Source organism: Notamacropus eugenii, chromosome 1 (genome assembly GCF_028372415.1).
Source record: "Notamacropus eugenii isolate mMacEug1 chromosome 1, mMacEug1.pri_v2, whole genome shotgun sequence".
NCBI lineage: Eukaryota > Metazoa > Chordata > Mammalia > Diprotodontia > Macropodidae > Notamacropus > Notamacropus eugenii.
In genome coordinates this window covers 723,525,265-723,547,093 of record NC_092872.1, presented here as the reverse complement: position 1 = coordinate 723,547,093, position 21,829 = coordinate 723,525,265, and the positions used below count along the sequence as shown (strand labels likewise).

Genomic DNA, 21,829 nt, shown 5'->3' with positions numbered 1-21,829 from the left:
CTACCTGCTGTTTAAAGATCCTTAACTAAGGATCAAGGCTTTGCTGATCAGAAATCCAGTCAGATCCAAAAAGATTGATGCAGGAAGTTCTCACAATTCGACATCTCAAGAAACCCATATGTCTTCTCTGAAAACTGGCTCCATATTAAAGTTATTTTTCCATGTTCCTTTCATTGTATAAAGACACTTGGGGGGAGCGGGACACCTCTTTTCCTGAACCTGTTGTGTTGTCCCCACCTGTCTACATGGAAAGTCTCCAATCTTTCCTCCAATTAGAAATCAGATGACCTAATATTGTATTATTTGTTTTTAATTAATTGGTCTTCTTTGATTGTTTTTAATATATAAAATCAATCTCTCCTTATATACAGGGTTCAGCCTTAAGTTGAGGAAGGGGCATGGTTCAGGTTTGTTGTGTACTCTCCATGAATTGCTTAATATATTGATATGCCCCAAAGACTGAACCTTTGTTTCCTCATGTTTCACTTGCCATAAGGGATTGTTTCATTATTTATTTTGATAATGTTTAATATAAAATTTTGGAATAATCTCTTTGTTCTCTCTGAAGCAAACTCAGAGGGTGTCTCTTCCTATGTCAGCAAAAGCCAGCCAAGGCTGACTCTACATTCCTTAAGGAGACCTTTAACCTAAGACACTATCTTGAATAATGGGACGTTTTCCATATCTTAATATTTGTAGACCTACACTATGTTATGGCATGTTAATGGTAAAGAAAACACAGACATCTTAGGTGGTAATTTCTATTGAACTTTGTTTACCCTTTCCTATGTCAGTTATCTGTTTAGGGCAGGAAGCCTGCCACTTACTAGTGGTGGGATTTCCGAGACATGTTTACCCAGCTTGGAATCCCAAGGCCTGACCAATATTGCTTTGTTAATTGTCCTGTCTTACTGAATTTATGATTTGTTCAACTAGGAGAGTTCTTTTCTCACGGCAAAATGTATATAGGCCAGAAGATTTCTGCACTGGGTAGCCAGAACATTTCTGGCTCCATAATGCATTATGTTACTGTTTTCTTTAATAGGGAATTGATTAATTAATTAAATCATAAAATGTATGCATTTAGCCATGTTGCCTTTTCTTAACAAAGTTTTCAGGTCAACAATTTGTATCCCAGGCAGCTAGGTGGTACAGTGGATAGAGCACCAGTGCAGGAGTCAAGAGCAACTGAGTTCAAATCTCACCTCAGACACTTGACACTCACTAGCTGTGTGACCTTGGGCAAGTCACTTAACCCCAATTGCCTCATCCTGGGTTATTTCCAGTCATCCTGATGAATACCTGGTCACTGGATTCAGATAGCTCTGGAGGAGAAGTAAGGCTGGTGACCTGCACAGCCCTCCCCCACTCAAAACAAAGTCAAGTACAAGTCATGTCATTATTTCTCTGATGGCATGGTCTTCTTTGGCAAGGAAGGAGAGCGTGCACACACACTATCTGCATCCCAATACAATGTCTATTATACACACACACACACACACACACACACACACACACACACACACACACACACACTTGTACCTAATGGTAAAAAAAACTCTAGTGTTGTAGGGGATGAGGGAAGGGAAAAAAAGAAATTTACATTATAATTTAATCATATATTTAAAAGCAATAGCAAGTTGTACATAAGGGATTTGCGATTTCACATACGATTATCTTTTTTATCATACTGTGTTGTGGAAATGCTTGTTCCACAAATTATAAATAAAATCAAAAAGTGTGAAAAGTGAGAACTAGATGACCAGGCACAGTGGCAGCAATAATGATTAGCTGTGAAAGCCTGAGCTACTCTGATGGATACAGTAATCCACGAGAATTTCAAAGGACTAAATATAAAAAATGAAGAATTGATGAACTCTTGAGCCCGGTGACACAGTTTTTTACCTTTATCTTTTGCATTTTGTTGTGGCCTACGCCCTACATGAAATGGGTATCCTATTGTTTAGCTTCTCAGTGGAGGAGGGGAAGGAGAGGGTGAGGGGAAAGTATTTGGAAGTGAAAAATAAAAAAAACACAAAGTAAATGTAAGGTCCTTCAGTGTGTGTGGCGAGGATAAACTGGGTCCATGGCGTCATTCGTGCTAAACACGATTCCCTGAGGACCACAACGTTAAGTGCTGCAGCACAGCATAAAGACACATATCCCCCAGTCAGGAGGGCAGCACGTGGCACTCACCTGTCCGGGCCTGGCTCTCAGCACCGGGGCCATCGCTCTTCCTCCAGGCTCCTCCCCAGGGGGGCGGGGCAGAGGCCGCACCGGGCGGGGCTGGGGAGGGAAGGAGAACCGTGAGCAGGGGGGCCACGCCGAGGGTCGGCCCTAATCAGAGACTCTGCCCGGAGGGGAGGGGGGCAGAAGCAAAGGCATTTCTCTCCTGCGCTGGGAGGGAATCTGTCTTTAAAGTCAGAACTGGAAAAGACACGTGACCGTCTCCGCAGGGGGGCACCTACCCCCAGCAGCCTCAGGGAAAGCGGGGGTGGGGTGGGCGGGGACGCGGGGAGGACGAGATGGGGCCGCAGGGAACGAGCGGAGCAACCACAAGGGAGCACCTGCCCTCCGACCCTGGGTACGCGGGAAGGCCTGAGTTCTTGAGGGCAGGACGTGACGGGAGCCACGGGATGCTGCCGGCCCCCAGGCCCCGAGGCCTCCAGGCCCGCTCCTCCTCCAACACCGCTCCCCGCTCGCGGGGCAGCCCCAGGCCCCTGGAAGCTCTCGGGGGCTTCCTTTCTCCCGTCAGGGTGAGCTCCCCAACCGGCCCCCAGGGACCGCGACTCCTGCGCACCCCCGCAGCCGGCCTCCGCCTGGGCCCGGCCCCGCTCTCAGCTGCGCCTCACCCCGTCACACCTGAGCTCAGGACCTAGGAGGGGAACCTGCCACCAGGGAGAACGTTCGGAAAACCCCCTCGAGGTCCGCACGGCCTTCTGGGAATAGTAGTACGGAGGCTGAAGTTCCTTCTGCGCGTGCCTGGGGTACGGGCCCTCCCAGAGAGGGAAGGAGCGCCTGCTTGCCTGCCTGCCCCGCCCCTCCCGGCCCTGCCTGCCTCGGAGCCCCGCCCCTCCCGGCCCTGCCTGCCTCGGAGCCCCGCCCCTCCCGGCCCTGCCTGCCTCGGAGCCCCGCCCCTCCCGGCCCTACCTGCCTCGGAGCCCCGCCCCTCCCGGCCCTGCCTGCCTCGGAGCCCCGCCCCCTTAATTCGTGCGTGCTCCTCCGAGCACGGAGCCCAGACCCGAAGCCTCCTCCGAGTCCAGTCGCCCCGCGGTTTCTCGCACTCCGGCCGCCAGTCCCGACAGGCCCCGGCTCTAAGGAGATGCTTCCCCGCGGAAATGCTGTATGCAGGAAGGGAATCGGTGGCTTTCAAGAAGGAAAAATAAAGGGTTGGTGGTGAGAACAACTTCTACATGGGAAGTCCTTCCAGAACTTCTGTTCCTGGGATAATTAATTCCCTGTCAGCCAAGCCTTTGCTTTTATTATGGGGTTACGTGTGCTTGTCTTATCCCCACCCCCAGAGGACACACTTGCTGGGAATTGTGGGTAAGAAATGCACGTGGCCCGCCTCCGCAGCAGCTCTCTGCCCCATGTCTCCTCCAGGCAGATGGCTGTCCTTCACAGACTAGAGCTGCTGGGTTCCTCTGCCCCATCTCTCCATCCTTGATCTCAGAGTTCCACAAGCACATTCTGATTTATAAAGAATGCCATCAAAGCAGCGAAGAGAGTTTGACTTTACTGGAAAAGCCTGTGGTTAGACTGAAAGATGGCTGTCCTGGAGAAACCAAAGGATTGAAGAAATAGACAGTGAGAAATAGCTCATTGGTAAAACAACTGACCTGGAAAATAGATCCAGGAGAGGCAATTTAAAAATTATTGCACTACTTGAAAGCCATGATCATCTTTCAAGAAATTGTCGAGAAAAACTGCCCTGATATTCTAGAACCAGCGTGTGGTACAGAGACCCTTATCAATGAATCAGAGGTATTAGCAAAAGAATAGTTGGTTTATTGGCTTTCTCAAGAAAGGGCTCCCTCAGAGGACCCAAAAGATGGCCCTGACAGGAGAGAGTGGAGGTGTGTCCAGCTCAGCAGATTATATAGGTCCTAAATGCAATCCCTTCCTTCCTAGCCCCCTGAGCGGCAATCAACCCCAGAAACAAACAAAGATAGTTTCACAAACTTGCCTGGAGACAAGGACAGGCAGGAAGCAAGAGTAAACAGTTTTAGAGGAAAAAAATAAAAGGGGCGGAGTGTTATTCCTATACATGCCTAAAAACAGGGAGGGGAAGTCTGGGAAAGTACAGAATGTGTTAAAAATATTTCTTTACAAGGTCAACCTGCTGCAAATGTTTCAACAGGACAAGGAAACAATTAACTCTTTGAGAAGCCTTCACTCCTGAGAGATCCTGAGATCATCTCTCACTAGAGGGAAAAGTAGATATTGAAAGACTCCACCAATTGCCTCCTGAAATAGATCCCAAAAGGAAAACTCCTAGGAATATTGTAGTCAAATTCCGGAGTTTCCAGGTCAGGGAGAAAATATTGAAAGCAACCAGAAAGAAACAATGTGAGCATTGTGGAAACATGGTCAGGATAACACAAGATCTAGCAGCTTCTGCATTAAGTATTGAAGGGCTTGGAATATGATATTCCAGAGGTCAAAGGAGATAGGATCAAAACCAAGAATCACCTACCCAGCAAAACTGAGGATAATACTTCAGGGGGAAAATTGGTCATTCAATGAAATAGAGGACTTTCAAGCATTCTTGTTGAGAAGACTAGAGCCAAATACAAAATTTGACTTTCAAACACGAGAAGCATGAAAAGGGAAATAAGAAAGAGAAATCATAAGGGACTCACTAAAGTTGAACTGTTTACATTTCTACATAGAAAAATAATATTTGTAACTCTTGAGACTTTTCTCAGTATTAGGTGAGTTGGAGGGATTATATACATATAGACAGAGAGCACAGGGTGAGTTGAATAGGAAGGGATGATGCCTAAAACAAAAATAAGGAGTGAGAGAGGAATATATTAGGAGAAAGAGAAAGGGGGAAATAGAATGGGGTAAATTATCTCACATAAAAGAGGCAAGAAAAAGCTTTTTCAATGGAGGGGAAGAAAGGGGAGGTGAGAGGAAAAGAGTGAACCTTACTCTCATTGGATTTGGTTTAAGGAGGGAGTAACATACACACTCAATTTAGTATGAAAATCTATCTTACACTACAGGAAAGTAAGGGGGAAGGGGATAAGTGGGGCATGGGGAGAATGACAGAAGGGAGGGAAAATGGAAGGAGGGGGTAATTAGAAGTAAATACTTTTGAAGAGGGACAAGGTCAAGAGAGAGAATAGAATAAATGGGGGGCAGGAAAGGATGGAGGGAAAGGTAGTTAGTTTTTCACATCATGACTGTTATGGAAGTGTTTCGCATGACTACTCATGCATAACCTATATTGAATTGTGTGCCTTCTCAGTGGGGATGGGTGGGGAGGTGGAAAAGCAAGGACCTTCATATACCCAAGAAGGCCTGCTATACATAGGTTCTTAGATCAGCTTTTCTAAAAGGAAAGCAACTTTTGAGAGGTCACCAATGACTTTAATTAAGCACATATATCATTCACTTAGTTCAGGAGAAAAAGTCAGCATCCTGAACTTCAGAGAAAATATAGAGAAACAAATATCAACAGACAGCTTCCCACTGTCTGATATAAGAAATACATATATCACAGATCAACAGATCCAACTGTCTGACCATACATACATAGTTACTAGAGAGAGAAACACCAACATCTGGGTTTTCAAAACCAGGGGGTTCCTTAGCAGCTGCCCTGAATCTCATCTGGTCAAATAAACACTTCCAATGAATAAACCCCAAAGTAAAACCTCACCTCGGAATATTTATATGCTTTTCAGAGCCAGAGGGCCTCACAACCCTTGAGAACTAGTGCCTCATTAGAAAATTAAGAAAAAGTGTGGGCCTCCCCTAATCAAAGCTTCCCTTAATGGGTAGGCCCATGGGTAGGGGAGATCTTTAATTCTCATTAGCATTACAGGAGGAAGGGAGAGAAGTTGGCACTCAAAATTTTAGAAAGGAATGTTAAAAATTGTTTTTACATGCAACTGGAAAATAAGACATACAGGCAATGGGGTGAAAATAGAGGGGAGAAAAGGGGAGAAAAGTTGGAACTCACAATCTTGTGGAAGTAAATGTTGAAAACTAAAAATAAATTAATTAATTTTTAAAAAAAGATATCTGGGGCTATAGCTGTGGGTGAGGAGCAAGCACATGGCCATTGAGTTCAGAGGAAGAACATTTTTGTGGCAGCAGCGGGGAGGATCCTAACTATGGTTTAGGGGAGGAGAGGAGTCCCTGAGATTGAGCCCTTCAACAGAATTTTAAAAATGACAGTAAGGAAGACCTGAGGGCTACGGCAACATTACCCAAAACTCAGGATTAAAACGAGTATAATAATAAACTACTAAAAATAAATTCAAAACAAAAATGAGTAAGCAAAGGAAAAAGAACCCAACTATAAATAAATACTTTGATTAGAAAGAAGATCTGGGTCCATTTTCAGAGGAAAATGATGAGATTAAAAAAAGTCACTTATACCCAAAAGAGTAACATCAAATGGTCAGAAGCCCATAAAGAACTCTTTGATGAGATTTAAAAGGAATTCAAAAATCAAATAGGAGAGATGGAGGAAAAATTAGGGAAAAAAATGAAAAGAACTGAAAAATAAATTATAAAAATAAGTTAGCCAATTGGAAAAAGGGATATAAACCCTTCTTTTAACTATATTTTTTTTCACTTAATACTATTTTTATTTTATATGTAACAATGATAAATCATTTATTCCACATTCTCTTCCCATCTACCTATGGGCACAAGGACCCATATGTTCCTAACTCCTCCTGCAAACACCCTGTACAATTTTTTCACTTTTTTTTCTCAAGCAGGGCATGGGAGGATTGAGAGAGGGAAGGAGGTATGACTGCCCACTCAGGACACAGGGTCACCCATAATTACTGAATATGCCCAGAGTTACAAGGATGCTGTACTTGTTTCTCACCTCCTTCTGCTGTGCTCAAGGATGACTATTCATATGATTTTTCTCTAGTGTGAATTCTTTGATGCTTAGTAATATGTGCCTTCCCACATTCACTTGATTCATAAGGTTTCTCTCCGTTATTAATTCTGTGATGCACAGTATGATGTTCCTTACTCCTGAAGGCCTTCCCACATTCAATACATTTATAAGGTCTCTCTTGTGAATGAATTCTTTGATGCTGAACAAGTTTTGAGCTGAACAGAAAGGGCTTCCCACACTCCTTGCATTTATAAACAGTGTCTCCAGTATGAATTTTGTGATGCTCTGTAAGTTGTTTCTTAATCTTGAAATCCTTTCCACATTCACTACATTCATAAGATTTCTCTCCAGTGTGTACTTTCTGGTGCATGGTAAGTTCTGACTTATGCCTGACGCCCTTCCCACATTTGCTACATTCATAATGTTTCTCTCCAGTATGAATTCTCTGATGCACAGTAAGCTCTGACTGAATCCTGAAGGCCTTCCCATGTTCACTACATTTATAAGGTTTCTCTCCAGTATGAAGCCTCTTGACACACAGCAAGATGCTTCTTGCTCCTGAAGGCCTTCCCACACTGACTACATTCAATAGGTTTATCTCCAGTAAATTCTCTGTTCTCTGAAAGGAAGAATAAAGAACTGATTAACCCTGCCTTTTTAACCTTTTCCCAATGTTCTTAGTTGCTCAAAGGGTTTAGAGCTATTCTCGTCTTCTTACTTAAGATGACTAGTCACTCTTTCACTAACAATCAACTTAGCTAATGTGAAAGTCTGATGACTCAAAAGTAACATATATAAATGAACTTACTTAGGATGAAATTACCCAGAGGGATGAATGAACCCTGACTCTACTTTCATTGGCTGACACTGGAATGGAATAAGACTATTCAGGAAAAAAAAATACTGAGAATTTGCCAATATATCCTTACCATCTGAGGTGAAAATAGGAAGGGAAAAGACTGAACAGAAAGAAAATAGAGAATTGAGTTTAGAGTGAGGAAGAGAAACAGATACATGAAGTAGACAGAATAAAGAAGTAGTATGAGGGGGGAAATATGATAACTTGCCATAAATTTCCTCTAAAAATCCAACATATCTGCTTTGTAAGAAACTGATTGAAATTTATAAGAGAAAGCTATACAGGTATTTTTGAGAAGAGAAATTATTAATAATTACCTTAAACAGTACTCAGACTCTGGTAATCAAAGAAAAAAATGAAAACAATTTAGAGGTATCAACAAATATCCATGTGATTGTAGTACCAAAGCAAAATTCACATCATCCCACAGCAGCCATGAATATCATGGTACAGTTCAGAATTGTGAAATACAACAGATTCTCCACGTGGAAGGCAGAACCAAAACATTTATTCAGACACCAGAAAGCCAAGTCCATCACAGTAACAAAAATCTACACACAACGACAATGCAGAGAAAAACACCATCTCCAAACCTTCCCCCTACTAGGCTTTCCACAAATCAGCTCCAGTAAACAAATCACAGGCAACCTCTTAAACAAAATCACAAACAAGCTCTTTTAGTCACACCAGCCAGCAGCCTACCTGCCTGCATCCTTCCAAGGTCTTCATGACTGACTTCGCAGTTGTGCTGTAACTTCACTTCTTCCTGTTCTACCCTTCCTGTTCCACCCATTCAGCAAACTCCTCCCATCACAGGCTCCATAGGACACAGGCTTCCATGTGACCCAGGCAGGCCACTTGGGCCTATTAATAAATGTGAAAGATCTCCCCATTTTAAATTACCATTACAATTACAAGCAAAGATACTTTGAAATGACAAATTTTGGCAATCATGTTGAAATAGCTACTTCTTAAGCTGCTGCTGCCATTTTTCTGAAAAGTAAGATAAGAATTTCAGCTAGACCTACAAAATTGTATCCTTTCACCCAATATCCCCACTACTAGGTCTGTATCCTCAATATGTTACTGAAAGCAAACAAAGCATTCTCAGTAAAATTTTCACAATGAAACTCTATAGGTCCATTGATGGGGTCATGGCTACATAAGTTCTGACATATGAACATAATAATGTGTCTTTGTAAACATATATTTGAAAGCATAAACATGATGATACATAACATGATTGACAAGAAATGGGAATTAGGTTAGGATTAAATATTTTTAAAAGTAGCAGCAAAGTGACATAATTATAAAAACAAAACAGAAGAAAATATCAGAAGAGAACTCAGATACAAAAAGAATATAGTTACTTAATATCTTAAGAAAAAGGGAGAATAAATTCAAGCAGGGCAGGAATTAAGACAAGATAATCTTCAATGAACAGAAGAGAAAAAACTGCCCTGTAACAGGCAAAAACTTTCTTTGAGAGTGGAGGTACATTTCAGTAAAGAGCTATATTGGAAAAGTAAAATCTTGAGGCAAAAAAAGTGAAGTGTTGAAATCCAGTTACTCTCAACACACATGATGTGGAAATATAGCTTCTGGACTTACTTATGGTGCAGAACTGTTGTCTTGTGACCACGAGGAATAAAAATTGCCTTAGTTATGTCATAAAAATACAAAGTACTCAGTTAGTTCAACAACCTGAGGCCCCCTTCCTTGTCCCTAGTTGATTCTTAGAGGACAGCACTTACCCTTATTGGCTTCCTAGTCCTCCAAGGAAGGAAACCTCCAGGACTTTTCATCTAGACAAGTCTTTGGCACCATCATCTGTCCTCTACATCAAATGATTTCCTTTCCTTTACATGGCTGTACAGATTTCGTTTTTCATCTCTTGTGGGCTATGCCATGTTCAGACTGAGCCATTTCCAAGGAAGAACCATTCAGACACCCAGGTAATTGATATAACATACTTTATCTTGCCTGGGATATGGCCTGGGAATGAAAACATTGAGTTGTGTCTCTAAGTATTTCAGCTTCTCATTGTCATTTTAAGTGACTTTTATCCTGGGAGTTGTTTCTATTATCTTGGAAATTTAGCTCTAATTTCTGTACATCTAACACTTATTTTCTTTCTTTTGTCAATTCTAATTTGTGGAAATCACCCAATTCACCATTTGTGATCACGAAACTATGCTTTAGAGGAGGATTGCAGACCTTGGTCTCTACAAGTTTTGGGGTGGTGACCTGAAAATTTGGTTAAAAGAGACAAACAGACTGGGTGATATATAAATTCACATTGAAAGCCAAAGTTAGCGAACATGTACTTACAAAGAGCCAGAATGTGAATTCTGACTTTCTGATAAAAGAATGATCAGCCTTAAATATGTTTTAGAACAATCCCAATTCAGTATGGCTGTGTCACTCAAATTTATGATCTCCATATATGTTGAACAATATTATAAGAAAGGAATTTTCTTAACAGAATAGGTGATAAATACAATAAGATAAGAGAATTGATAAAGTGTCAATTGAAATTACAACCCAGGACATCTGTTTTCTTTACCATTGACATGTCAATACACAGTATATATCCATAAAATATTAAGATAAGGAAAAGTCCCATTATTCAAGACAGTGTCTTGAGTTAAGGGTCTCATCCTTAATGGCGATAAACAGAGGAAAAAATGTTCTTAAGTCAACCCCATCTGCCCTTGTTGAGATAGGAAAAAGTATTCTCTGAGTTTACTCAGAGAACAAGGGAATATCTTTGGTTCAGGCTCTTCTGGTTGATTAGTTCAGGCTCTGGCCATTACTGAGGTTCAGATGATATTAAATGATTATCAAGGAGCATAGAATCATTGGTCAAGGTGCCTTTCTTCAGTTGGATTCCAGAGAAGACACAGAGAGCAGACTTCTGACCCCAGTAATAGTTGTGGCATTGTCATAATCCCTCTTTTTAATAATACATTTATCTTAGTTGTATAATAGGAAAATTATTCTGCCTATGTATGGACACATGCATGGTGGACAATGGCAGAACCCTGCTCACTTCCTCCTCTTCACTCAATATATATAACCCACTGATACTAATGTCTGAGAGGGAGGAAAAGAGATCACATGAGTAAAGGAAAACATAATGCCGCTCAGATCCATAAGCAGCAGAGGCAAACATCAAAGCTATAGAAGCAAAACAATGCAGACATGAGAGAGGCAGAGGAGTAGGAGCTAAGGATAAGCTGGGGCAAGTTCTTCTCACTTGATCTCCCCCATGAACATTCAATGCTCCAACCTTATTGCTACAGTCAGCTAAACCTGCTAAAAACTGAATGACAGAGATGTCCAGGAACTGGTGATCTGACTTGATCAAGAATAAGCAGTAACTGAGTTCCAGGCTTTGTCCTAGATGCTAAGTATATAAACATAAAAGTCTTTTGATAACTTGCTCCTCAATAAATAAATATATTCAAAGATCCCCCTTTTCTCAGTACCATCAACAGAGATGCTGTCAGAATAGGGAAACTGCATGATTGGATGGTCATTTTTCACCCACGGTATTCTCAAACTTCCATCCCATGTTACTTGTGGATGAGTTTGCCTACCTTCCCCAGATTATTCCATGCCTTAGTGGAACCTAGGAAGTTATGTCCCATTTTTTTGCCCTAGAATCAGTTGACACTCCTGAGTTGGGTCCCTGGTTGTCTACACTTGACTCTGAGGGACTGCCTGTTTGGGAGGACTTAGTTACTGAGAGGAAAGGGGAATTAGGAGGAGAGAGTCCAAGATGACTGAACTTTTGAGCCTGCATGACTGGAAAAATGCTGAGGATGTTGAAAGGAAAATGCAGGTTAATATGGGGATCAGGTATTAGGACATGCAGAAAAATTCAGGCCTAGAGCTCGAGACAGGCCATATTCAGAGATACATATTTGAGGGTTGCCTGTACGAATGTAGAGTCATGGAATGGCTCAATAAGAAAGGAATATTTTTCTACTTTCTAAGAATAGGGTAGAGGGAAGAATGGAAGGGGAAAGAATCCCTCTCCCCAAAACAGAATCTACAGAAAGAGATTTTGGTTAGACATATGATCTTAAAAATCTTCTATTTGGTTGCATGGAAGACAAGGCAATTTTTGTAAAGCACTTCACTGTTGGTGTGGTAGTGAACGGATCCAACCATTATGGTGGTTGTTGTGTTTGTCCTTCATTTTCAAAGAAGACTGTGATATGAAGATGATGACATGACTTGAGCTTGACTTTGATTTGAGTGAGAGAGGGCTGTGCAAGGTCACCAACCTCACTTTCTTCTCCTGAGCCATCTGGATCCAGTGGCCTGATATTCATCAGGACAACTGGAGATGACCTGGGTTGCAATGTGAGATCTTGGCCCTTTCAGGCTGAGGTCTTATCACATTCTCACTTTGAGTGAGACACACTCATTCAATGAATAGACTTCTTCAAGGGATGGCCCCTTTAATCCCAAAAAAATCAAACTGGGAGGGGAAGACCCTCAGGGTTCCTGGGCAAAAGAGAAATAGTTACTATTTAGTAATTACAACCATTATGAAGTACAATTTGAAACTATCCTGAAAGGGCATCACCTTTGTGCATACACTTTGATCCAGCCAGGATTACCACTATTGGTATGTATCTCAAAGAGATCAAAGGAAAAGGAAAAGGACATAGAAGTACAAAAATGTTTATACCAGATCTTTTTGTGATGGCAAAGAATTGGAAATTGAGAGAATCTCCAATATTTTGCAAATAACTAAACAAAGTGTGATAGAAGATTGTGATGGAATACTATTACATTATAAGAAATGATGAGCAGGATGGTTTCAAAAAAACCTGGGAAAATTTACAGGAACTGATGCAAAGTCAAGTGAACTGAACCAAGGGAAAATTGCAAACAGAATAATAATGTTACACAACAATCAACTGTGAATGATTTATTTATTCTGAGTAATACAGTGATCCAAGACAGTTCCTAAGGATTTATGATGAAAAAAATGTTATCTATATCCATAGAAAGAACTGATGGACTCTGAATGCAGATCAAAGCATACTATAAAATTTTTCCTTATTATTCAAGATTTTTTTAATTTTGTCTTCTTATGCAACATGGTTAATATAGAAATATTCTGCATGTTGACAAAGATATGATCCCCCTCAAATTGCTTGCCTTGTCATGAAGTAGGGAGTATAGGGAATGAATTTGGAACTCAAAATTTAAAAAAAAATAAATGTTTAAAATTGTTTTTACCTGCAATTGAGAAAAAAATTTAAAAAAATTTAAAATTCTCTTTGATTAAATATCATTTTCCCATCCTATATAATTATACCCATTTTGCTAAGTAGATTATTCTAGGTTGCAATCCTACTTACTTTGCTTTATAGAATGTCATATTCCAAGCCTAGACCTTGATTGTGTGATCCTCACCTGTAAGGAAGTTTATTCATTGAAGACCCCTACTTCATTCCAATCAGTATCAATCAGTTTGATATGATTATAAGCTCTGTATCTTTGTCCCCAGAGCTGTGAGCTGCAGATGGTAAGATAACTTGCATAATCATAGGAAGCTGACTAGAAGCCCTCCACCTTTGTTTTTCCTTGTCATGGCAACCAAGCCCAGTGTGACAGAGATGGCAGAATACCTGCTTAAAATAATTTTCAATGAACAGAAGAGAAATACGTACCCTGAATTGAGGAAACAACATTCTTTGAGAGTAGAGGTATATAGAGGTAAACAGATGCCTAAAAAAGTAACTTCTAAAATCAAAAATTGAAGTATTAAAATCTTATCGCTTCTCAACAGGCCTGAATAGCTTTAATAAGACCAATTTGTTCAATAATTTACAAGAGTTCTGACCTAAAATGCCCAACACAGCTGTATTTTGCATTTCATATTTGCCTTGATTTTTAGGTAGTCACCTGGATAGCTACTTCTTGGAATATCTGGCTCTGGCATATTGCATCTGGTTTGGAAACTGAAAATCCTGTTTATTGAAAATGAAAAAGTGTTAGGGACAGTCATCTCAAAATTTCACCATAGGTAAGACAGATGAAACACTCCTCCCAACTCTTAGCAGAAAGGTTAGAGAATAAGGGTACAGAATGCATCTTATACCATCAAGTGCACTGGCTATGTAGGCTGATTTTTGTCTGAAATTTTTTTCAACCACTGGGGGCTCAGTGGATCAGTCAGAGGGAAAGGAAGAGTTTGTTTAAGGTGGGGGTAGTGGAGAGCTGACATAAAATGAAACATTCACAAAACTTAATAAAAGAATCCAAAATTAGTTCAAACTCTTTTTTGGGAAAAAAGTAGGCATGCTAGGAAGACTTCAAGGATATTACAAAGGACCACTGAAGGATATTTGATGTTATGGGTTACAGAGATAAACTTCAGAAAAATACCTCATTTGACTCACTCCTTGCTTAGACAAATGAGAACACATTGTGCATGATGAAACCTACACCAAGGTTTTAACAGAATATCTCAGATTTGAAGCAAAAGAAAAGGGAAAATACACTTTCAAGGATAGCAAATTAAGAAGTTAGTATAGTAAGTATAGTATAGTATAGTAAGTATACTATATACCAAGTATAGTAAGTATAGTAAGCAAAGTATAGTAAGCAAAAACCTTTTTCCTGGAAACAGCACAAATTTCTTCTATCTTTTGGCTACAAAAAGATGAGGAATATATACCTTTTGCATCCCAAAAAATAGCTGTTAAAATCTTGAAAGTCCCCATAATATATATCAAGACTCCAAAGGGGAAGCTGTTCTTACCCAGAGACCAAGTTCCTATAGTTCTCCAGCATCATATCCCTGTACAACTTTTCTGAGTTAAACTGTAACCACTCCTCCCAGGTGAATTCCTCAGCCATATCCTTGAATGTCATTGGTTCCTGAAACAGCAAAAATGGTTGTGCTTACCCAGGTATAGCTCTATTATGAAGCTTGATTGTAAAATACCTGCCTGTAGGAATTGTCTTATTTATTGGTAACCCAGAACAGTGCCTGGTGAATAAAATTAAGCTCCTTGAGGGCAAGGGCTATTTTAGCCATCCTTTGTATCCTCAGTACTTAGGACAGTAAGCACTTAATAAATGCTTATTGTTGTTAATGGCTCCAATGATATCCATTTTACATGTGATCTTTTACAATGGGCACCGCTGAGTCCTACTTCTGACTTCTGAGCTCAAGCAGCAGTATGCCTAATTCCTTTTCTGCTTGCTAGTATAAAACAATGAAAATGAAAGAGCTGAAGACAGTTATCCTGTGACCCTAAGTGTTGTCTTCCAGGCTAAACATCCCTAGTTCCTTCCACAATCAGCCTGATCTCTTCATCAAGGCAGTTACTTTCCTCTCTTCATCAATTTCTGTGTTTCTTAAAATGTGGTGCTCTGAAAAAAAAAATGTGGTGCTCTGAAATGAAGACAGTATTCAATGCCAAAAGTGAGCATGGGGTACTCCATAGCGTTTCCTGTCTGAAATACTAAGTGAAAATATTCTTGAAGCTAAAAAGGGTGTTAAACAACCATTACTTTCCAATTCATCTATTTAGAGCTGGAAGAGACTTTAAAGTCCAATTTTCTCAACTTATGAATTATGAAAGTGAGGTCCAGAGAGAGAAAGTAACTTGATGAAGGCCAAAAGAGGAAAGAGTAAAATGGCAGATCTGTACTGTAACCCTAGTTCCTCTTGACTCCAAATCCAAAGCTATTCTCATTGTACCATGTTACCATATGTTTTCTCTGTAACTAGACCAAGCCACAGAGGAGTTTATAGACAAAAATATTCCTAAAAGCACTCGATGGGGTGGGGGTGAGTAGGGGTGGGGAGAGAACTGGAGACAAATTGAATTCTCAAAAACAAAAAATGGCTAGAAAAAATGGCATATGAATACAATGGACTATTATTAGACAGCAAGAAACAACAAATATGAGGGACTTTGAGAAGCATTGGAAGGTGTGATTAATTGATGCAATATGAAGTGTTGTTGTGTTCATCCTTCATTGCCAAAGACCATGCCAAAACAAAACTACAAATATAGAAATTTTAAAGAATAACAAAAAGTGATGCCGAACTCTGAATAATTGAAAAAATGTTACCACTTCTCATAACAGAGAAAATGGAGACCACTAGAAAAGAAAGTTTGATGAATTGTCAAGTAGAACCATAATGGACATTATTCTCTAACTGTATTTCTTTGGCATGAAGGAGGTAAAATTTGAAGAGTATGGGAAAGCAGTTTTTTTCTAGAAATGACTGTGGTGAAATAGCACAAAGCATTATAGAAAAGATAAAACAGACTTTTCTAATTGTTCCCTAACCATCTATTTACCAATATAGTCTAGGGATGTGCCAGAATTCAAAGTCACTAGCATAGGCTTGGCAGAATCCACCCTCTCTTTTTAAAAATTTAGCAAATGTCCCTTTTTCCAGTCCTATGGCACCTGTCCTGTTCTCCAAAATCTCTCAGGGACAGGGGATTGACTAAGCAATTAAACATATTATACACTTCTCTCAGAACAGCTGGATCCTGCCTGTCTCCTTTTATCTACTTCCTGTTGAAAATTTGGGGACTTTCATTCCCAGTTCAGAGGTCATCATTTTTCAAAGTGAAAAGTACAGTCAAGCAAGAATTTTGTTGTTTAAGTTTTCTCACAGGTATCCTTCCTTATCTCCACCATCCCATCCACCACTAAACATGGTCTTCACTATTCTCTGATCTCTTGCTTGCCTCCAAACCAGGTTTAAAAAATGTTTTGGGAGAGTTGGGATGGTCAGTTGGATATGGAATCCAACACCACAGTAGAGGGTAAACCTGAAGTCAGGCTATAGTCTGGGATCAGTGTATGACCTTGCTGTCTTTGATGTCTGACAAGCTCTAAAAGCTGCAGAGATCCACTGCAAGCTACTGGTTTTTCCAGTAGCAATGTATGGCTGTGAGAATTGGACATATGGAAATATGAGAGCTGCAAAATTGATGCTTTTAAATTGTGCTGATGGAAATTTTTGAGAATCTTTTGGATGGCAAGGAGATCAAATTAATCAACACTTAAAGAAATTAATTCAGACTATTCAGTGGAAGGTTGAATACTGAAGCTGAAATTTAAATAGTTTGGTCATGTGAGAAGATGAGACTCATTGGAAAAGACTGGTGGAAAAGATTGAAGGCAAAAGGAAAATGGGATGGCAGAGTATGAGATGGGTAGATAGGGTAATGGAAACAATGAATATGAACTTGGACAGACTTCAAGAGGCAGTGGAGCATAGAACAGCTTGATGTACTATGGTATATGGGGCCATGAAAAATCAAATACAACATCAGAGGAACAACAAAAACTGACCTTTTACAAAGGGTCATGCTTAGTCCTTAATGGTAGTGGCCTCCTTTGGAGATTTCATTCTTTTTATCAAAGCTCAATACTGAACCAAGACTTTGGGGATATTCTGTGCATCCTATTTGCAAATAACTCTTTACATGTTATTTCCCTCTACTAGACTGTGAGTTCCTTGAGTGCAGGGACTGTCTTTTGATTTCCTTTGTATCCCTAACACTCACTGGCACATAGCAGGGGTCTCATAAATATTCACTGATTTGACTTATTCTTTCCCTTAGAATCTGAGCTCCTTCAGAGCAGAGATTGGCTCTTCTTTACCTGCCCTAAGCACAGTGTTTTACACATAGTAAGCACTTCACAAAGGCTTTCTCATTCATTCAGTTGTCTAATCATTTCCAGAATTAGGCATGAGTATTTTCAAAGATCAAAGCTTCACAGTGAAGCAGAATCTAATAGATCAGTAACTATAAACCCTTCATTATAAACATGAAGGAACTTTGGGGCAGAAAAGTTAAGTGATTTGCTTTAGGTCAGAGGAAGTAAGTGAAAGAACTGGGATTTGAAGTCAGGTTCCATGACTCCAGTTCAGAACGTTTCCATTGGATCACATTTCCTTTCGATCTTACCTATTCCTTTCTGTGATGCTTTGATTCCTTCTCCTTCCCCTAAACTGGCAATAAGGAGAGTAGGATGTGAAATCCATCTCCAAAGGAATACTACATGGACCCTGGAATTGTAGAAAGAGGGAAGATCCCACTCAACAACTCCAGTGAAGGTTCAGTCCCTCTTCAGTCCTTTACTTCAAGACAGTGATCTCACCACAAAATCAGTGTAAGTTTTTTATGCTCACTAAAGGGCTCAGATTTCAGATTGGTAAAGGACACAGACACTGATGTAGATGATATGACTGAGGTCCAAGGGAACTGTAAAAATTTTATTGATTAAAGTAGATTCAAGCAGTCCAATTACTTCAAAACAAAGGCTACATCTGAAATGAAAAAACTAAATAATTATAGCTGTGGTTTCAAGCAACACCCTTCAGTTTTCATAAAATGTTTTGGCCATAGAGGACCTTAGCAAATGATTTCCTTGGAAGTAATTTCTTTTGAAAACAATACTTTATGTGTAATAAGAACAACGAAAAATTACTTTTTTAAAACAAATTTTGTTAAACATTTAAAACTAATTCAAGCTGATAAACACATGCAGCAAAGTTATGAGAACTACTCTCCCAACTCCACCCACACTTGCAGGTCAGGTTATCAGAGCTGGACTACTATTGTCCTCAAAGTCGTAGGGGTAATCCTGAAGGTTTGGGAGTGTCTCATTAGTACAATAGATTAGGAACATTCATCCAGCATGCTCTCCAGAATAAAACTAATCATTGATTATTCCCATATCAGCTAACCAATTGATAATTCTTCAGTGTCAATTACCTGATTAACCTCTGTTTAACAAAGAAGACTTACTGAGCACAGAAAGACTCAAAGTATGGAACCCTATGAAATGGGGAGCCATTCTCTTCTACCACCCACTTTGGTGTCTAGGGAGATGACTCAAATTGACTGAACCAAGGTCACTACTAGGTGTGGCTTAATTGATGGATTAACCACTCCTTTGTTTGCAAAACCTATTTTCTTGGTTGGTCTGAGTCATGTAGGCCATTCCTCAGGGTTCCTGAAATACTAAGGATTCTACTTATTTTATCTCTGGTTCACACTTTTCATAGTTCACAAAGTCTTTGCCTTGTCCGTCTATAATACAGACACACCTAAGATCATGGAAGGATATACATGATAGAGATAGAAACAGTGGAATCTTGTTTTGAGCTACATGGTTGCTAAGACAGGGGCATAGTATCTGCAATGGCCTGTAGGGCTTCCAGGAAAATGGTGATGAGAGTGTCACTAGGGAAACAAGCTACCTGTTGGCAGGTCACTCAGCCAACTACAGAAACATCCCAATGAAACAAAATTCCTACGGGGAACACAAGAAAGATGACTTTGAATGCTATTGAGCAAAGTGTCTGGGGAAACTCAAATACAACACACAAAATACTAGAAAAGGGGGCAAGGAGAGAGCCACAAGAGAAAGGAAGGCAGGTGTGGTTGTTGTTGTGTTGTGCTCCTCCCATGCCATCAGAGAAATGATGACATGACTTGCACTTGACTTTGTTTTGAGTGAGGGAGGGCTGTGCAAGGTCACCAGCCTCACTTCTCCTCCAGAGCCATCTGAATCCAGTGACCAGATATTTATCAGGATGACTGGAGATGGCCCAGGATGCAGTGGGAGACTTTGACCCCTTTAGGCCAAGGTCTATTCAGATACTTAGGGGCAACCAGGTGATGCAGTGGATAGAGCACCAGTGAAGGAGTCAGGAGGACCTGAGTTCAAATCTCACCTCAGACACTTGACATTCACTAGCTGTGTGACCTTGGGCAAGTCATCTAACCCCAATTGCCTCATCCTGGGTCATCTCCAGTCATCCTGATGAATATCTGGAGGAGAAATGAGGTTGGTGATCTGCACAGCCCTCCCTCACTCAAAACAAAGTCAAGTGCAAGTCATGTCATTATTTCTCTGATGGCATGGTCTTCTTCAGTAAGGAAGGATGAACACACACATTCAGATCCTTACTTAGGGTGAGGCAACGCCCATTCGGTGAATAGGCCTGTTTAAGAAGTAATCAGGGGATGGCCCCTTTAATGAGACAAAGGTAACCAAAAACCAGAATCCATAATGACCTTTGGAGGATCCTTCTACTTCAAGAACTATGATTCTATGGCTTTTTTTTCCACCAACTTCTGAAAAATACCCAAAATATGGATTTTTAACCTGGGGTCTGAGACCCATAGAGATCTGAGTCAATTTGATGTGGTCTGTGCACATGGATGGGGAAATTACATATTTATTTCAATATAATTGTCACTTCCTGTGTATTTTATTTCATGCATTTAAAGTTGTGATTCTGAGCAATATCCCTCAGCTTTACTAGTTTCCCAAGGAGGTCCATGACACAAACAAGGTTAAGAACCCACCCCCTAAAAGAGTTAAAAAGAAAAAGTTTAAGCTAGAGAAGGCTGGAGTTTTTGGTTTACTGGACTTCACTGAGCTGTGTCTGTGGTTAGTCCTCAGAGAGAAAGAGAGATCATCACTAAATATTTTAGCTTCTTTGTACCAGTCTCCTTAGCACCAGTATACTTTCCATACTTCTTAATTTCTCCCATTTTTATAACCAGATGATTGTTCTGTTGTAGGAATTTGAAACTTAGTACAGTTTAAGTTTTCATATCCTAGATGCTCTAAGATTTCTGGGACATCCTGCATAATGGAAACTAGAAAGTCCCCTGTGAATATTAGCTAGCATTATATGTCCTTTTAGGAAAATGAAAACTGGTTGCCTATTTCAAAGTTCAACTGACTTCTCCATTTTGACTATTTCTTGTGGATTTCAGGTTCCTGGAAGGACACGTGCTAACTCAGTCTCCAGCCTCCTTGGCAGTGACCCCACGAGAAAGTCACCATCAGGTATAAGTTCAGTTCAAGCACTGGTAAATATCTAAACTGGTAGCAAAAGAAGCCAGGATAGCCACTTGGGCTCTATTACAAATACAACAGGACCTCTGAGGTTCCAGTAAGGGTCACTGGCACTGGTTACACTGACTACACCCTCATTTTCAGTCCTGTGGAGACTTGCTGACACTGTAGGATAATAGGAAACATAGTAATGGTGTCCATCCCAGAGCTCTAATCCTAAACAAAACCCTTTCTAGCTGCCTAAGCAGTGAGGCTCAGCCTACCTGTCTCCTGTCCTTCACTCAGCCATCTATGACAGAAGACTTGCTTCTGGTGTTTTAAGGTCCTGGTGGACACTGGGGTCTTAACCCTACTCTAGCGTATCTTTTCCAAGAATGGAGAACAATATCATTGTATTCTAATTGAAGAGAGTGGTACTTTATTTTTGATGTGATGGTTTAAAAACTTTAATGGCCTTAATACTATGAGATTTTCTTCCCCCCATATTTGAGAATTTCCTATAAATGACAGGAGTGAGCAGGTGCATAAAATCCAAGTATCGAGCAACTTCCTTATTGAAATGGGGAGCCCACTCCTTTTCTACAGTGAGGAAGTTTCACACTAAGCCTAAACTGCCTCCTTGAAACTTTCCTTCATTATCTATAGTTCCTCCCTTTAGGTCAAACAAGGCAAGACTAATCCCTTTTTTCCCACTTGACAGACTTATGTAACAGGAAACTAGATGAGAGCCCAAACCACAGAACATAAAGGGAATGCTGTCACCAGCCTCAGGGCTCATTCCCTGGAAGATGTTGGATATTTTGACTTAAAACTGATTATTTATTTTAAAAAATATATAGCTTGCATTTATATAGTGGTGTCGTCATACTTATTTTGTGAGTATCCTCACAGAAACCATGGTAGGTGCTGTTATCCCCATTTTACAGATTTTTTTTTTAAGAAACTGAGGCAGAGTTAAGTGACACTTCATGGTTGGCAAAATAAAATTT

General features: G+C 40.3%; 1 protein-coding gene and 1 pseudogene across 1 annotated transcript in view; both read right to left on the bottom strand.

Annotated features, from left to right (window-relative positions):
• The window catches only part of LOC140521647 (uncharacterized), a 50,859-nt gene extending 47,968 nt beyond the window's left edge, over positions 1 to 2,891 (bottom strand). Inside the window, 2 exon segments of the mRNA XM_072636894.1 lie at positions 2,197 to 2,286; positions 2,801 to 2,891. Of these exon segments, the coding sequence (XP_072492995.1) occupies positions 2,197 to 2,229 (33 nt within the window). The 5' untranslated portion in view covers positions 2,230 to 2,286; positions 2,801 to 2,891.
• A 4,077-nt stretch (positions 2,892 to 6,968) lies between these two features.
• LOC140520261 (uncharacterized) lies at positions 6,969 to 8,664 on the bottom strand (annotated as a pseudogene).
• Positions 8,665 to 21,829: the final 13,165 nt, after the last annotated feature.